At 39.1% G+C, this 14,704-nt stretch overlaps 2 protein-coding genes across 2 annotated transcripts in view; both read right to left on the bottom strand.

Moving 5' to 3' along the window:
* Positions 1-2,989: 2,989 nt before the first annotated feature.
* On the bottom strand, positions 2,990-5,687 carry cth1 (cysteine three histidine 1). Its single transcript, XM_061710433.1, has 2 exons — positions 5,542-5,687; positions 2,990-4,125 (listed from the first exon to the last, which is right to left on the bottom strand). Exons 1-2 carry the CDS (start codon positions 5,548-5,550, stop codon positions 3,226-3,228), a joined length of 909 nt encoding a protein of 302 aa, XP_061566417.1. The 5' UTR covers positions 5,551-5,687; the 3' UTR covers positions 2,990-3,225.
* A 4,506-nt stretch (positions 5,688-10,193) lies between these two features.
* The window catches only part of mta2 (metastasis associated 1 family, member 2), a 47,285-nt gene continuing 42,774 nt past the window's right edge, over positions 10,194-14,704 (bottom strand). The window contains exon 18 of the mRNA XM_061709481.1: positions 10,194-12,395. Within this exon, the coding sequence (XP_061565465.1) occupies positions 12,242-12,395 (154 nt within the window). The 3' untranslated portion in view covers positions 10,194-12,241. The remainder of the gene's footprint in view (positions 12,396-14,704) is intronic.

The raw sequence follows: 14,704 nt of genomic DNA on the forward strand, positions 1-14,704 counted from the left end.
TATTGTTTTTCGGCACTACCTTGTTCTCTATAGCTGATATAACATGAATTACTCCTATGTGGGATCAATAAAGTTCTTATTTTTGCCATCTGAGAAAATTAAATATATTATATTTGGTGCCTAATTGTTTCCAAGTATATTAGTGCGTGTGTGAATGAATAAATGAGACGTAAAACGTAAATTTCTTTGTAGAAAGGTGCTTTATGAAAATAAGTCCATTTACTTGTATTAGTTTACAGCGCAGTCTTGAACATCCAATATGGTGACGATGTTGACGTACGGCTCAGCGCTCGATGGGGCGGATACTACGTATAAATGTCCACTGATGACTTCCACTGAACAAGATGTTGTCCATCGTTGACAATGATCAACATCCACTGTATGCTACATAGGGATGGGAATCGAGACCCGGGTCTTGTTCAGAACCGGTTCTCAGTGTTTCAATTCCTTGGAATCGTTTGCCTTTTTCGCAAACGATTCCCCTTATCGATTCCAGTGGGCGCGAATGATGTCACCAAGCACGTTGCGCAACGTGCGCATTTGCGCCCAGCAGGAAAGCACGGGGACAAAGCGGCATAAACGCTGGAAAGTTTGGTTACATTTTACCAAAAAGGATGACAACAGGGCGACAATTCTTGCAATGTGGACATTTTAACAAAGGGGGGAAACTGTTAGGACTCGGCCGGCTGAAGCGCTGGGAGCGCGGAGTCAGCCGGTGTGTGGTAAGGCTGATATATGGTTCCGCGTTACACCAACGCAGAGCCTACGGCGTAGGGTTCGCGGCTACACGCACTGTACGGCGCGCGTCGCCACGTATCAACTTTGTTTTATTAAAACAAAGTTGATACTAAAATAGTTTTTTCTCCTTTTTTCTAAATGAGAATCGATAAGAGAATCGATAACGAATCGAATCGTTAAGCAGAATCGAAAATGGAATCGGAATTGAAAAAATCTTATCAATTCCCATCCCTAATGCTACATTCACCAGACAGAGATGCTGTAAACCTTCTGTGGCGTTCACTGCCACAGTCTCTACGGGCTCTAGCTCCTCACCTCAACACAGAGGAGCAGGCCTGAAACGGATATTTCCGGGCCTAAAACATTCAACAGTGCAGTCAGTTAAAGGCTATTTGGCCATTATGCACAAATAGCCATTAGTTACAAATTAACATGTACATCTTCACACCTTTTTCTGTCCGACATGATCACACTACTCACCGACCTCAAGTCACTTGACTGCCATATTAGTCACATATGCTATTCTCATTGCACAGCTGTCCGTTTAGATTTTTATATCTGATTTCATATTTCATCATTTTGCACAGTTGCAACTTAGCCTTTTTTTCAAACATGTCTGCCATAACTTAGAGACCATTTAGAGACCACAGCAGGCAGGTGGAAGCAGCAACGGGATGACCAGGGGTGGGGACGGCAGGCAGGTGGAAGCAGCAGCGGGATGGCCGGGGGTGGGGACGGCAGGCAGGTGGAAGCAGCAACGGGATGACCGGGGGTGGGGACCGCAGGCAGGTGGAAGCAGCAACGGGATGACCGGGGGTGGGGACAGCAGGCAGGTGGAAGCAGCAACGGGATGACCGGGGGTGGGGACCGCAGGCAGGTGGAAGCAGCAATGGGATGACCGGGGGTGGGGACGGCAGGCAGGTGGAAGCAGCAACGGGATGACCGGGGGTGGGGACCGCAGGCAGGTGGAAGCAGCAACGGGATGACCGGGGGTGGGGACCGCAGGCCAGCACGCAGCTCCCGAAGCTCCGGCCCAATCAGCAAGCCCCAGGTTCGGTGCAGGGTCGGGGAAAGGTTGAGAAGGTGCAGGGCCAGGGAGAGGAGTCTTGACGGACAAATCTCTCCCCCGCCTGACCGGGCCGTTACCCTGCCCCTCACTCCCACGCTGCAGGATCCAGTGTTGTGCATTCAGAGATGCTCTTCACCACCAGCAGAGGATGCTGCACCTCAACAGTACTGGGACAATTGTAGGAAGTCTGGTTTCAAAATAACTGAAGTTTAACATGACTCAGTGCTTTCCTGCCACTCGGTCATGGCAGGAAAGAAGTTGCAGTGTGTGCCATTGAGGGGGATCAATGGAGTTAGGGACGTGGTGCTTGGAGATGTATGAAAAGTACAATAAGGACATCGGTGTCTTACAGTGTATAATCATCTGCCCCCCCTATAGTTTTGGGAACACCTTTAGTTTATATTTAGTATTTTTATTTTCGTACTTAACCATGCTTTTATTTAAAAAGGTACTAGGTAGCTGCAGGGCACCGGGTGAGTTTACATAAGGGTTACCAGATACAGGTGAGGCACCTGGGAGGGCAGATGGTTTATCAGGGCAAGAGAGGCGGCAGGGAGCCACTGTTCTTTGATCGTTTGCCAATGGAATAAAACCTCAAGAAACTATTTTTGCCTGAACAGACTTTGTTATATCCTGCGTAAATTCACTCCCTCGGTGTCAGTGGCCGTTTGATTTGACACTTGAATTTTTTTATAACTCACCTGGAGGACAAATAGCCACAACACCTCCACATTCTGAATCTGCACAGGTTTCTGGTGAGCATGGAATGCAGCGTTGCCCAAGACCCAATTCTTTTTTTACACCAGCAATGGGGTTTGCTGCAGCCCAGTCCATGGAACTGGAGACTTTACTGTCAACATTGAGAAACTGAGGTTGAGCCAACTTTCGAGAGAAAAAAAAAAAAAAAAAAAAAAAAAAAAAAAACACTACTTCAAATAGTTGGTTTACCTATTACAATATTCTCCAGTTGAAGACCCAGGGAATACTTGAGAAATAAAGGCTACTCAGTGAGTGACAGGAGCAAGTTCTGCCCTAAACTAACTGAGATGGAATGATACTTTCTCTAAGTGTGAACACATTTTAAGACACTTCTTCAGGCAGTTCAGCATTTTTAATTCAGTTTGTGTTCACAAATACATCGGTCAACATCTGGCCAGTTTGAAAACTGGAGTCATACCATTACAAGACCTGAGAACCCAAGCTGACATAAGTAACTCATCCAAGTTTATATATTTAATAAAAATACCACACACATGTACGTTAACATTTGTTCAGAGCATGTCCAAACCAATACAAGCCAGCTGGCGGTTATTAAAAAACAAAAAAAAAAAAACAATTAAAAGTCTGAGCTAGAGTTAAAAACCACCCACCCAACAATTCTGCCACCAAGTGCAATTAAAATTGTGGCCCACAGCAACTCAGAGCAGGTTCTCCCAGAGTCCCAGAGAGTTGGTGCGTTCCAGCTGCCGCTCCAGCTGCTGCAGGTGGAAGGCCAGGGGCAATAGGTTGCTCAGATCCTGGCTGGAAGAAGGAAATGCATTGGAGACTGTAGACGAAGGTTCAAGAGGAGAAGTCGGAGATGAGGTTGAGACATTTGAAAAGGTGGAACCCAGTCCTGAACTGCACGGAGACAGTTGGGGAGACGCGTATCCTCCTGGGCTCTGGATCTTGCTGGGGAGACCGTGCTGGAAGCGACAGCGTGTGCCGTAGAGGCAGAAACCAAAGGAGTTGAAAGTGTGGCACAAACTTCCGCGAGGCTTCCACTTCTTGGACTGCATTTGACTCTGGGAGCAGGACGGAGTCCGTTCACAGTCCGTCAGATCAACACCGCCGTTGCCCCCGTCTTTGCGCTCGTCGTGCAGGAAGTTGCAGTGCGAGCCAAAAGGACAAATCCCAAAGGAGCCGAAGGTGCGACAGGGAATGTTCCTCCGACGAAGGGCCCGGCGCTGCTCGGCCGGGTTGTGGACGAACAAACAGCGGCTGCCGTAGTAGCAGTAGCCGGTGGCGTGGTAGCTGCGGCAGAACTCCGTCTTGTACTTGGGATGGCGGAAGGGAACGTGTAGTTCGTGGAGCCCGTGGGCAAACTGGCAACGTTCGGCGTACTTGCAGAAGCCGGCGGTGGAGTAGCCGGTGCAGAGCTCCGTCTTGTAGCGCGTGGAGCAGACCCAGCTGGAGACGCCGGGGAGAGAACCTTCCACTAGGGGGAGCAAGGCCTTTTCCAGGGACAGACTGCCTCCATCCTCTGATTCCTCACTGCACAGGTTGTCAACCAGCTCCTCGTCGTGAGATGAAGGCAGGTAAAAGTCATTGGTGCTGTTCTGCAAACAAAACAAAAAATTCAATAGCTTAAGTAGCTACAGGGGTTAGGTACTGAACCCCCATAGTTTTACTACTCAGCAGCATAAATACATGCTAAACTGTTAATCACCAACAAGTGATCCAGAATAGGGCTTGGTCGCCAAGTTGCATTCTGGGACGCGGCGGCCATGTTGGCAGCCTCGTGTGTGTACAGGACTGTCTCAGAAAATTAGAATATTGTGATAAAGTTCTTCATTTTCTGTAATGCAAAAATGTCATACATTCTGGATTCATTACAAATCAACTGAAATATTGCAAGCCTTTTATTATCTTAATATTGCTGATTATGGTTTAGTTTAAGATTCCCAGAATATTCTAATTTTTTGAGATAGGATATTTGAGTTTTCTTAAGCTGTAAACCATGATCAGCAATATTAAAATAATAAAAGGCTTGCAATATTTCAGTTGATTTGTAATGAATCCAGAATGTATGACATTTTTGCATTACAGAAAATGAAGAACTTTATCACAATATTCTAATTTTCTGAGACAGTCCTGTAAACAAACAGCAGTGTAGTAGCACCAAGTGAACAGATGGAACGCAGAAAAAAAAAAAAGTTAAAATGCCAGAAAGGAACTGGAATACCTTAAACAAGGAAGCCAGGGACCAGTACATGGAGAAAATAATGATTAACAGTTTGGATCCAGGAGAAATCCCTACTAAAGAGTGGAGCTCATACTTATACAAGATACTCGGCCTCCGTGGTTCTGCCTCCGAGCAGGAAAGCGGTGAAAAGTTAAACCATTAGCGATCTTTTCCCCACGTCTGTTATGTGTGGAGCTGTTGCAGCTACAACACAGCAATGGGTTACCATGGTTTACAGAATAACGGAAAGTAACAATTACAAGTAAGACACAACAAAGAGGGAGCACGTCTTTACACAGCATTGGTCCGAAGAGCAGCTCAGGTAGCATCCAACATGGCGGCTCCGCCAGGTGATGACGTCAAGACGACCAAGCCCTATATGCAATATACAGGACTGTCTCAGAAAATTTGAATATTGTGATAAAGTTGTTTATTTTCTGTAATGCAATTAAAAAAAAAAGTCATACATTCTGGATTCATTACAAATCAACTGAAATATTGCAAGCCTTTTATTATTTTAATATTGCTGATTATGGCTTACAGTTTAAGATTCTCAGAATATTCTAATATTTTGAGATAGGATATTTGAGTTTTCTTAAGCTGTAAGCCATGATCAGCAATATTAAAATAATAAAAGGCTTGCAATATTTCAGTTGATTTGTAATGAATCCAGAATGTATGACATTTTTGTAATTGCATTACAGAAAATCACAATATTCTAATTTTCTGAGACAGTCCTGTATAGTCTAACAAGACAGTTTTTATCATAAGAAATACTCCCTCTTTTTACCTCAAACATGTTGGCAAAGGCAGTGATACTTGACTGATTTGGCAGTCAAGACAACAAAACTAAAAATCACACAAAAAATAAAAACTATGTTAATGCAGCAGTCACACTAACAGGTGCTTCTCCCCAAAAGCCACAAAAAAACAACATTCTAGGCGGGTCTTTTAAACCAAAATCCCCTGGAGTTAAATGAGCCTCAGGTGTGGAAGAGCCACACCTGAGGTCCAGGTCCGAACGGCCAATGGCGGACCTTCATCCACATCACGTGACCCGGAGGTTCAGGGTCCGAGCGGCCAATGGTGGACCTTCATCCACACCACGTGATCCTGGACGGCCAATGACGGACCTTCATCCACACCACGTGACCCAGTGAGTCCAAACCGAAGACCAATTTAGTACTAAAGCAAACAGGTGTGTTTCTGTTCACCTTTGAAGAGGAAACATACTCGGACTGTCTCAGATTAATTATAATCTTATTTAAATTAGAATATTGTGATAAAGTCCTTTATTTTCTGTAATGCAAAAATGTCATACATTCTGGATTCATTACAAATCTACTGAAATATTGCAAGCCTTTTATTTTAATATTGCTGATCATGGTTTACAGCTTAAGAAAACTCAAATATCCTATCTCAAAAAATTAGAATATTCTGGGAATCTTAATCTTAAACTGTAAACTATAATCAGCAATATTAAAATAATAAAAGGCTTGCAATATTTCAGTTGATTTGTAATGAATCCAGAATGTATGACATTTTTGATTTTTTAATTGCATTACAGAAAATAAAGAACTTTATCACAATATTCTAATTTTCTGAGACAGTCCTGTGTGTTTCAACGTTATACTACTAGTTTTTTATTAAAGATGAGAACCCATTACCTCTCCTTTCCACTTCCACCTAAGGCTAAAGACGTTCCTTTGTAAAATAATGAATGAGGTCTATCCATGTAATGATTTTTTACATAAAAGGTTTAATTTAGATTTGAATAATTGTACTTTTTGTAACACAGACATCGAAACCTTAGACCCTATTTTTTTCTCTTGTAGCTTAACCAGGACCTTTTGGGAAGCTTTAATACTGGATAACTTATAATGATCAAACCATTCCCATTCTTACAGTTGAAAGCATTAAAGTTGGTTTACAAGTGGAGGACAAAAAAATAGATTTTGGGATTAATAATTTAATTATATTGGCTACATTTATTATTCATAAATGTCGCTTTTTGAAAATTAATCCAATCTTTATTGCATATTTAAACGAAATTCAGTACAAAAAATATTTAAAATCTTGCACGATTCAAAAAGCCCAGCATGTTCAGAATTATCTTTGTTCCCTAATTCCTGACTGATCACTTGCGTTTTTTCTTTCTATCTTCTTAGTTTTGTTTTACTCATTGGTCGCTCAGTGTTTCTTTGGTGAAAATGTTTTTTTAGAATGTACAATGTACCTTGTTTTTTTGTAAATTCAATGAGAAAAAAGAAAAAACTAAAGCAAACTGTTTTTTTTTTTGCATTTGAGGACTGTTTGTTCAATTTGATCAGTTGTTAATTTTTATGTAGGCCTATTGTTTTTAATAGCACGTGACTCAGAGAGTCCAAATCTAAGCTGATAGTAGCTGATAATAGTTCTAGGGAAAAAATAATTATTTCATTGCTTCCACTATAAATATATTTACGGGAAATGTTGAATTGTTTTTCATTATTCTTTTTTTAAAGGGCTTCCACATCACGTGTCCCATAAGTCGAAAAATTAAGCCAAATCTTTGTAGCCTACTACAAAAGACAAATGAAGCGCACATTTATTGCATTGTTTTTTAATTCTCTTTCAATTTTATATGTATTTTTTTGAAAAACGATTTAAAAAAATGCCTACATGACCCGGTGACTGTAAACCACAGTGGAACTGCAGCAGGACTGCAGTAAAAGACAAATAAGACACACCTGTTTGGGGTTTATTGTAGTCGTTTAATGTATTTATTAATTGTTTTTATGTCACGTGACAAACTGACTCCAAACCTGAGCCAGATTGTAACGACCAGAGACTCAGAGACAAGGGAAGGCATTATAGATACATCACACATGATATATAGCTAGCTAGCTAGATACATATGCAATGTTTAAGAATGATTTGGGAGTAAGGAAGGGAGAAAAGATGGAAGGAAGTAGGAAAGGGAGTAAGGAGGGGAAAAAAGAAGGAAGTAAGGAGGAAAGAAAGGAGAAAAGAAGGAAGTAGGAAAGGGAGTAAGGAGGGGAAAAAATAAGGAAGTAAGGAAGAAAGAAAGGAGAAAAGAAGGAAGTAGGAAAGGGAGTAAGGAAGGGAGAAAAGATGGAACGGAGGAAGGGAGAAAAGATGGAAGGAAGGAAAGTAGGAAGTAAGGAATAAATGAGAAAAGAAGGAAGTAGGAAAGGGATTAAGGAATGGAGAAAAGATGGAAGGAAGTAGGAAAGGGAGAAAAGATGGAAGGAAGTAGGAAAGGGAGTAAGGAAGGGAGAAAATATGGAAGGAAGTAGGAAAGGGATTAAGGAATGGAGAAAAGATGGAAGGATATTGGAAATGGAGTAAGGAAGGGAGAAAAGAAGGAAGGAAGTAGGAAAGGGAGTAAGGAAGGGAGAAAAGAAGGAAGGAAGTAGGAAAGGGAGTAAGGAAGGGAGAAAAGAAGGAAGGAAGTAGGAAAGGGAGTAAGGAAGGGAGAAAAGAAGGAAGGAAGTAGGAAAGGGAGTAAGGAAGGGAGAAAAGAAGGAAGGAAGTAGGAAAGGGAGAAAAGATGGAAGGAAGTAGGAAAGGGAGTAAGGAAGGGAGAAAAGATGGAAGGAAGGAAGAAAGGAGAAAAGAAGGAAGTAGGAAAGGGATTAAGGAATAGAGAAAAGATGGAAGGAAGGAAAGAAGGAAGTAAGGAAGAAATGAGAAAAGAAGGAAGTAGGAAAGGGATTAAGGAATAGAGAAAAGATGGAAGGAAGGAAAGAAGGAAGTAAGGAAGAAATGAGAAAAGAAGGAAGTAGGAAAGGGATTAAGGAATAGAGAAAAGATGGAAGGAAGGAAAGAAGGAAGTAAGGAAGAAATGAGAAAAGAAGGGAGTAGGAAATGGAGTAAGGAATGGAGAAAAGATGGAAGGAAGTAGGAAAGGGAGAAAAGATGGAAGGAATTAGGAAAGGGAGAAAAGATGGAAGGAAGTAGGAAAGGGAGTAAGGAAGGGAGAAAAGAAGGAAGGAAGTAGGAAAGGGAGTAAGGAAGGGAGAAAAGAAGGAAGTAAGGAGGAAAGGGAGAAAAGATGGAAGGAAGTAGGAAAGGGAGTAAGGAAGGGAGAAAAGATGGAAGGGAGGAAAGAAGGAAGTAAGGAAGAAAGGAGAAAAGAAGGAAGGAAGTAGGAAAGGGAGTAAGGAAGGGGGGCTGGCGGGGGGGCCGGGGCCTCGCTGGTGGGGGGTTTCCTCCCACCCTCTTTTGGGGGGCTGGTGGTCCGGGTTCTTCCTTGTCGGCTCCTGGTCTCTCGGGGGGCGGGTTGTTCCCTCCCTCCTCCACTGTAGCTGCAGTTCAGGTAAAAACTAATTTTCAATCAATCAATCATTTTAACTCACGACCATGACCACATGGTATGGAGCACAGAACACAAACATTTGTATATTTGTAGCAAGTGGCAGCTTGTACATGTTCAACTAAAATACTCAATTTGGCAAAAAAAATAAAATAAAAAATAAAAATCATTTAAACAGAGGAAGGACATTCTTCAAAAAGGCCCCTAATTTAGAAATAACATTTAACTTATTAGATTGAAGTAACAAAATCAATTTAAACATAGATGGTCGGTTTGTATAATACTTTGGTATTTTTGTCTGAGATTCATTATATTTACATTTTTACATTCAAACTAAATATGAAACTCATCTCCAATACGGTTGAAGTTACAGAATCTCTGACTTCTATCCAGACCTTTATAATAATAATAATAATAATAATAATAATAATCTTTATACCTTCCAGTGACTTTTGCTATTATACTGTTATTCGTCCTAAAATTACAAATGGCCGGTCTATACTTTTGATTTTGACATAAGTACACTAGTAAGTTCACTTTGCCTACACACCTGCTCACTCACCTACAGGACTGTCTCAGAAAATTAGAATATTGTGATAAAGTTCTTTATTTTCTGTAATGCAATTAAAAAAAACAAAAATGTCATACATTCTGGATTCATTACAAATCAACTGAAATATTGCAAGCTTTTTATTATTTTAATATTGCTGATTATAGTTTACAGTTTAAGATTAAGATTCCCAGAATATTCTAATTTTTTGAGATAGGATATTTGAGTTTTCTTAAACTGTAAGCCATGATCAGCAATATTAAAATAATAAAAGGCTTGCAATATTTCAGTTGATTTGTAATGAATCCAGAATGTATGACATTTTTGCATTACAGAAAATAAAGAACACAATATTCTAATTTTCTGAGACAGTCCTGTAGCTTCAGGGACCTGAACCGGTTGCTGTTTGTGTCTCTGCTTGTTATGTCTGTTTGTTTTTTCTCGTACAGATCTCAAAGGCTTGTGTGTCCGTTGTGCGTTTCCCTGTGTTTTTCTCATTTCAGACTTAGCAGCGGATTTGGTCAAAAAGTGTTTGTAAATGAACACCTGAGGGAAAAACAGATCACTCTCACCATGAACAAAATCTTTATTTTTCTTAGCAAGATACATTTAAGGATACAGACAATAAAAAACACTTGAGAAAAGCTTCAATTGTAGCATGTTAAGCATTTCCATCTTACAAAAATCAGCACCCTGTCCTTTTTGAAATGCACCCCCCTGTTTGAAGTGACCAGCCCACCCACCTGATGAAGTAGTTAGAGCCATCTCCACGATTACGGAGCAGAATTAAAAAACTAAACAAAAAAAATCTATCTGCCAAGTTCCAATTGTCAAATCTTCAAAAAAAAAAAAAAAAAAAAAAAATCCTTAAAAAAAAAGCCCACACCGTATTGGGACCAAATGTATTTATAGAATCAGCGTAATGCCTCATTGCTGTTGGTATTCACAGGAATTTTATTCATCAAATTGACAAGGTACATTTTAGTACTCACCGTTTATAATGGTATAAAAAGGGGGACTCAGTTAGCAAAATATTTCCTTGACATTGTCATCAAATCAGAACATAAACATTGGCCTGACACTTTGCACAAAAAACTGTATAAGCTTGAAGAAAAAAAAAAAAAAAAAAAAAAAAAAAAAAAAAAAAGACCCAAATTCTTTGATTCGGCCACTTTATTTCTTATTACTGACCGGTAAAAACTTCCAGATTCATTCAGATCATTTGTAATTTTTCTAAAATGGAGTGGCTTTATAGTAAAATTACTGTCGGATAAACATCATAAAGGTTGTCAACCTTTTTTAGAGCATTAGTACCTAGAAGGCTCATTTATTCTCACGATGGCAAACAGCAAAAATGACCACGATCCTCAAAAAACACGAGCGCCTTGTCCTTCGTCTCCGGCCCCCGTGTTTAACACTGCAGGATGTGGTCGAGGTGAAGAATCATCTGCTAAACTTTAACAGCCTTCACGGCAGTCAAGATACAGCAGAAAATACATCTATTTGTAGCTTGACTGCAACAGTTTTCATTTATTTTCATGTATTTTCTGACACTGTTTTGTGGATGAATGTATGGAAACTGATTTGCTTAAAACATAATCCTTACAGTCAAAAGACTGGTATCTGAAAATAAGACACAAATTACTTATTGAAAAAAAAAAAAAAAAAAAAAGGTTTTCCATGTTGGGGTAAATGTGAACATTTGATAAGACTTAATTAACATTTTTTTCTCTTATAGGCCTTGTCGCCATTAAAACATTACTCACTTTACTTCAGTTTAGGCTTTTGCATGAATAATCCAGCTGCAGGAACTGAGTAACGGTCACTAAACCCTGAACTTGTATCTCCGGCCCCTGCACAGTCAAGTTTTTGCTGTTCTATCAAGGTTTGGACATAACGAGGACCAGACGAGCCTCTAAAATTGGTGGATTTAGGCCAAATGGTGCGTGAAATGAGTCTCAAATCAAACTAAACTCTGGTGGATGGAATACATAGTGCATTCGAATCGAATGAAGGCAGCTCTGCCAACATCTCCTCAACTTTGTGCGATCACCTTGTTCACAGTCTCGGTACTGGTTCTGGTTCCACTAGCACTGGCAGATTCTAGCACTGCTGGAATGGAATCGAGGAGTGTACAGTAAAGTCTTCAGATCAGGGTGAACTAATAACGTCTCCCCCCCCTTCACTTATGCCAAAGATTTGCACAGATAGAGATAGACATGGAGGAAAAAAGTGTGCTTTGTCACCGTTGTTTCAGGATGAGAAATACCAGCATCAAAATGACAGATTTTTAAAACGGGTGGCATTAAAAAGGGTAGTTAAGTCATTCAGGATCTGCAATACGATGCTACAAACCCAAGTGTGTTGCATGTATGACAGAGTGTTGCATCTGCTTTGTTAAATAAGATGAATACGTTACTATCATCAGAGTGCTTGAATGTGTGTGTGTGTGTGTGTTTATGTGTGTGTTAGACAACTTTTGTAAGAAAACAAGGACTAAAACATGAGACTAAAAACAGGGAAATTAAGAGTACTGTATGGCATCCTGTGCTGCCTATAGTCGTGGCCTGACACAGACCCTACCAGCTCCTCCCAGCTCCTCCAGTTCAAACCTCTCCCAGTTCAGTCCTCCAGGACGATGGGCTCGCTGGTGCTGGAGGGGAGCAGGGGGAGGGCCAGGGCGCGGGGGGGCGGGGGCAGCTTGATCCGGACCAGGAGGTGAGGTTTCCTCGCCGCCCTGCGCATCTCCGACTGGGTGAGGTGTTTCCTCAGAGCCCTGGGAGGGAAAGAAACGGTCAATGTTCTGCACTTACACAGCTCTTTTAACTAGTAATCGAGTTGTAAAAAAAAACAATCAGGGGGGGTGGTGGATTTTATCATATGGGGACAGATAATTTGTGCTGATTACAAATAATATAATATGTAAAATATACACCACATTCTAGTTGAATTATTGAAATAAATTAACTTTTACACCACATTCTAGTGGAATTATTGAAATAAGTTAACTTTTACACCATATTCTAGTTGAATTATTGAAATAAATTAACTTTTACACCATATTCTAGTTGAATTATTGAAATAAATTAACTTTTACACCATATTCTAGTTGAATTATTGAAATAAATTAACTTTTACACCATATTCTAGTTGAATTATTGAAATAAATTAACTTTTACACCATATTCTAGTTGAATTATTGAAATAAATTAACTTACACCATATTCTAGTTGAATTATGAAATAAATTAACTTTTACACCATATTCTAGTTGAATTATTGAAATAAATTAACTTTTACACCATATTCTAGTTGAATTATTGAAATAAAATTAACTTTTACAGCATCTTCTAGTTGAATTATTGAAATAAATTAACTTTTACACCATATTCTAGTTGAATAATTGAAATAAATTAACTTTTACAGCATATTCTAGTTGAATTATTGAAATAAATTAACTTTTACACCATATTCTAGTTGAATTATTGAAATAAATTAACTTTTACACCATATTCTAGTTGAATTATTGAAATAAATTAACTTTTACACCATATTCTAGTTGAATTATTGAAATAAATTAACTTTTACACCATATGCTTCACCCGTAGGTTATATTCTACATCTTGGCTGATGTGGACATACGTAGCATAGGAGGATATTTCAGTTGCTATATGGTTGTCTGCAGTGCTTTAAGTGGACAAAAATAAGTTCCGGTACTCCCCTTATTCAACGGATGTCAGGTAAATTAGGCGGTGGGTAACAGCAGATGATTAAGTGATATATTTAAATACTAGGACATGATCCTGATTTTTAAAAATAAATTTGTTTTATTGAATTTTCCAAACAAATTATGTGTACACAAGAAAACGCTCACATTCACTGGTATCAGGGGGGATGGTGGATTTGATCATATGGGGACAGATAATTTGTGCTGATTACAAATAATATAATATATTACAAATAATAGCAGTGACCAAAACAGCTGCAGAAATACTGCAGGAATGACATAGCAGCAGTTAAATGCAGCCTTCTGTAAGCTTTAAATATCCACTGGGCTTACATCAAATACATCAAAACACAACAATAAAAAACTCTTTTCTGAATTTATCAATATGACTCTGTCCTTCACAGGATAAGTAAAATGGATCGCTGCAAAAACTCAAAATCTTAACAAGAATATTTGTCTTATTTCTAGTTAAAACAATCTCATTACACTTAAAACAAGACTCATCACTGGAAAAAACAACAATTTTCACCTGTTTCAAGTAGATTTTCACTTAAAATAAGTAGAAAAATCTGCCGATTTTCCTACTTATTTCAAGTGAAAATTTACTTGAAACAGGTGAAAATGGTCAAATAAGTTATTTTTCTGGTGATGACTCTACATGACTGTCTCAGAAAATTAGAATATTGTGATAAAGTTCTTTATTTTCTGTAATGCAATTAAAAAAAAACAAAAATGTCATACATTCTGGGTTAATTACAAATCAACTGAAATATTGCAAGCCTTTTATTATTTTAATATTGCTGATCATGGCTTACAGCTTAGGAAAACTCAAATATCCTATCTAAAAAAAATTAGAATATTCTGGGAATCTTAATCGATTTTCGTGCATGTACGTCAAACCGTATTGTGGGGCTTGAGGCACAAAGTTTAAGTTTAAGATTAAGATTCCCAGAATATTTTAATTTTTTGAGATAGGATATTTGAGTTTGAGCATATTTGAGCAATATTTCAGTTGATTTTTTTTTTTTTTTTTTTTTTTTTTTTTTTTTAAATTGCATTACAGAAAATAAAGAACTTTATCACAATATTCAAATTTTCTGACAGTCCTGTAAATGTTGAAATAGCAGTAAAACCACATTCACTGATGAAATGACATAAGGGATGGAAAGGGGGCATGGCAGTTTTACAGGGGGGGATGATTTGGACCGTTTTTATTTCAGGGGGGATGATTTGGACCGTTTTTATTTCAGGGGGGGATGATTTGGACCGTTTTTATTTCAGGGGAGGATGATTTGGACCGTTTTTATTTCAACGCTCCCTTTTAGTTTATGTATCAATTTATTTATTTGGAGTCCAGTA

Source organism: Cololabis saira, chromosome 20 (assembly GCF_033807715.1).
Source record: "Cololabis saira isolate AMF1-May2022 chromosome 20, fColSai1.1, whole genome shotgun sequence".
In the NCBI taxonomy this organism is placed as follows: domain Eukaryota; kingdom Metazoa; phylum Chordata; class Actinopteri; order Beloniformes; family Belonidae; genus Cololabis; species Cololabis saira.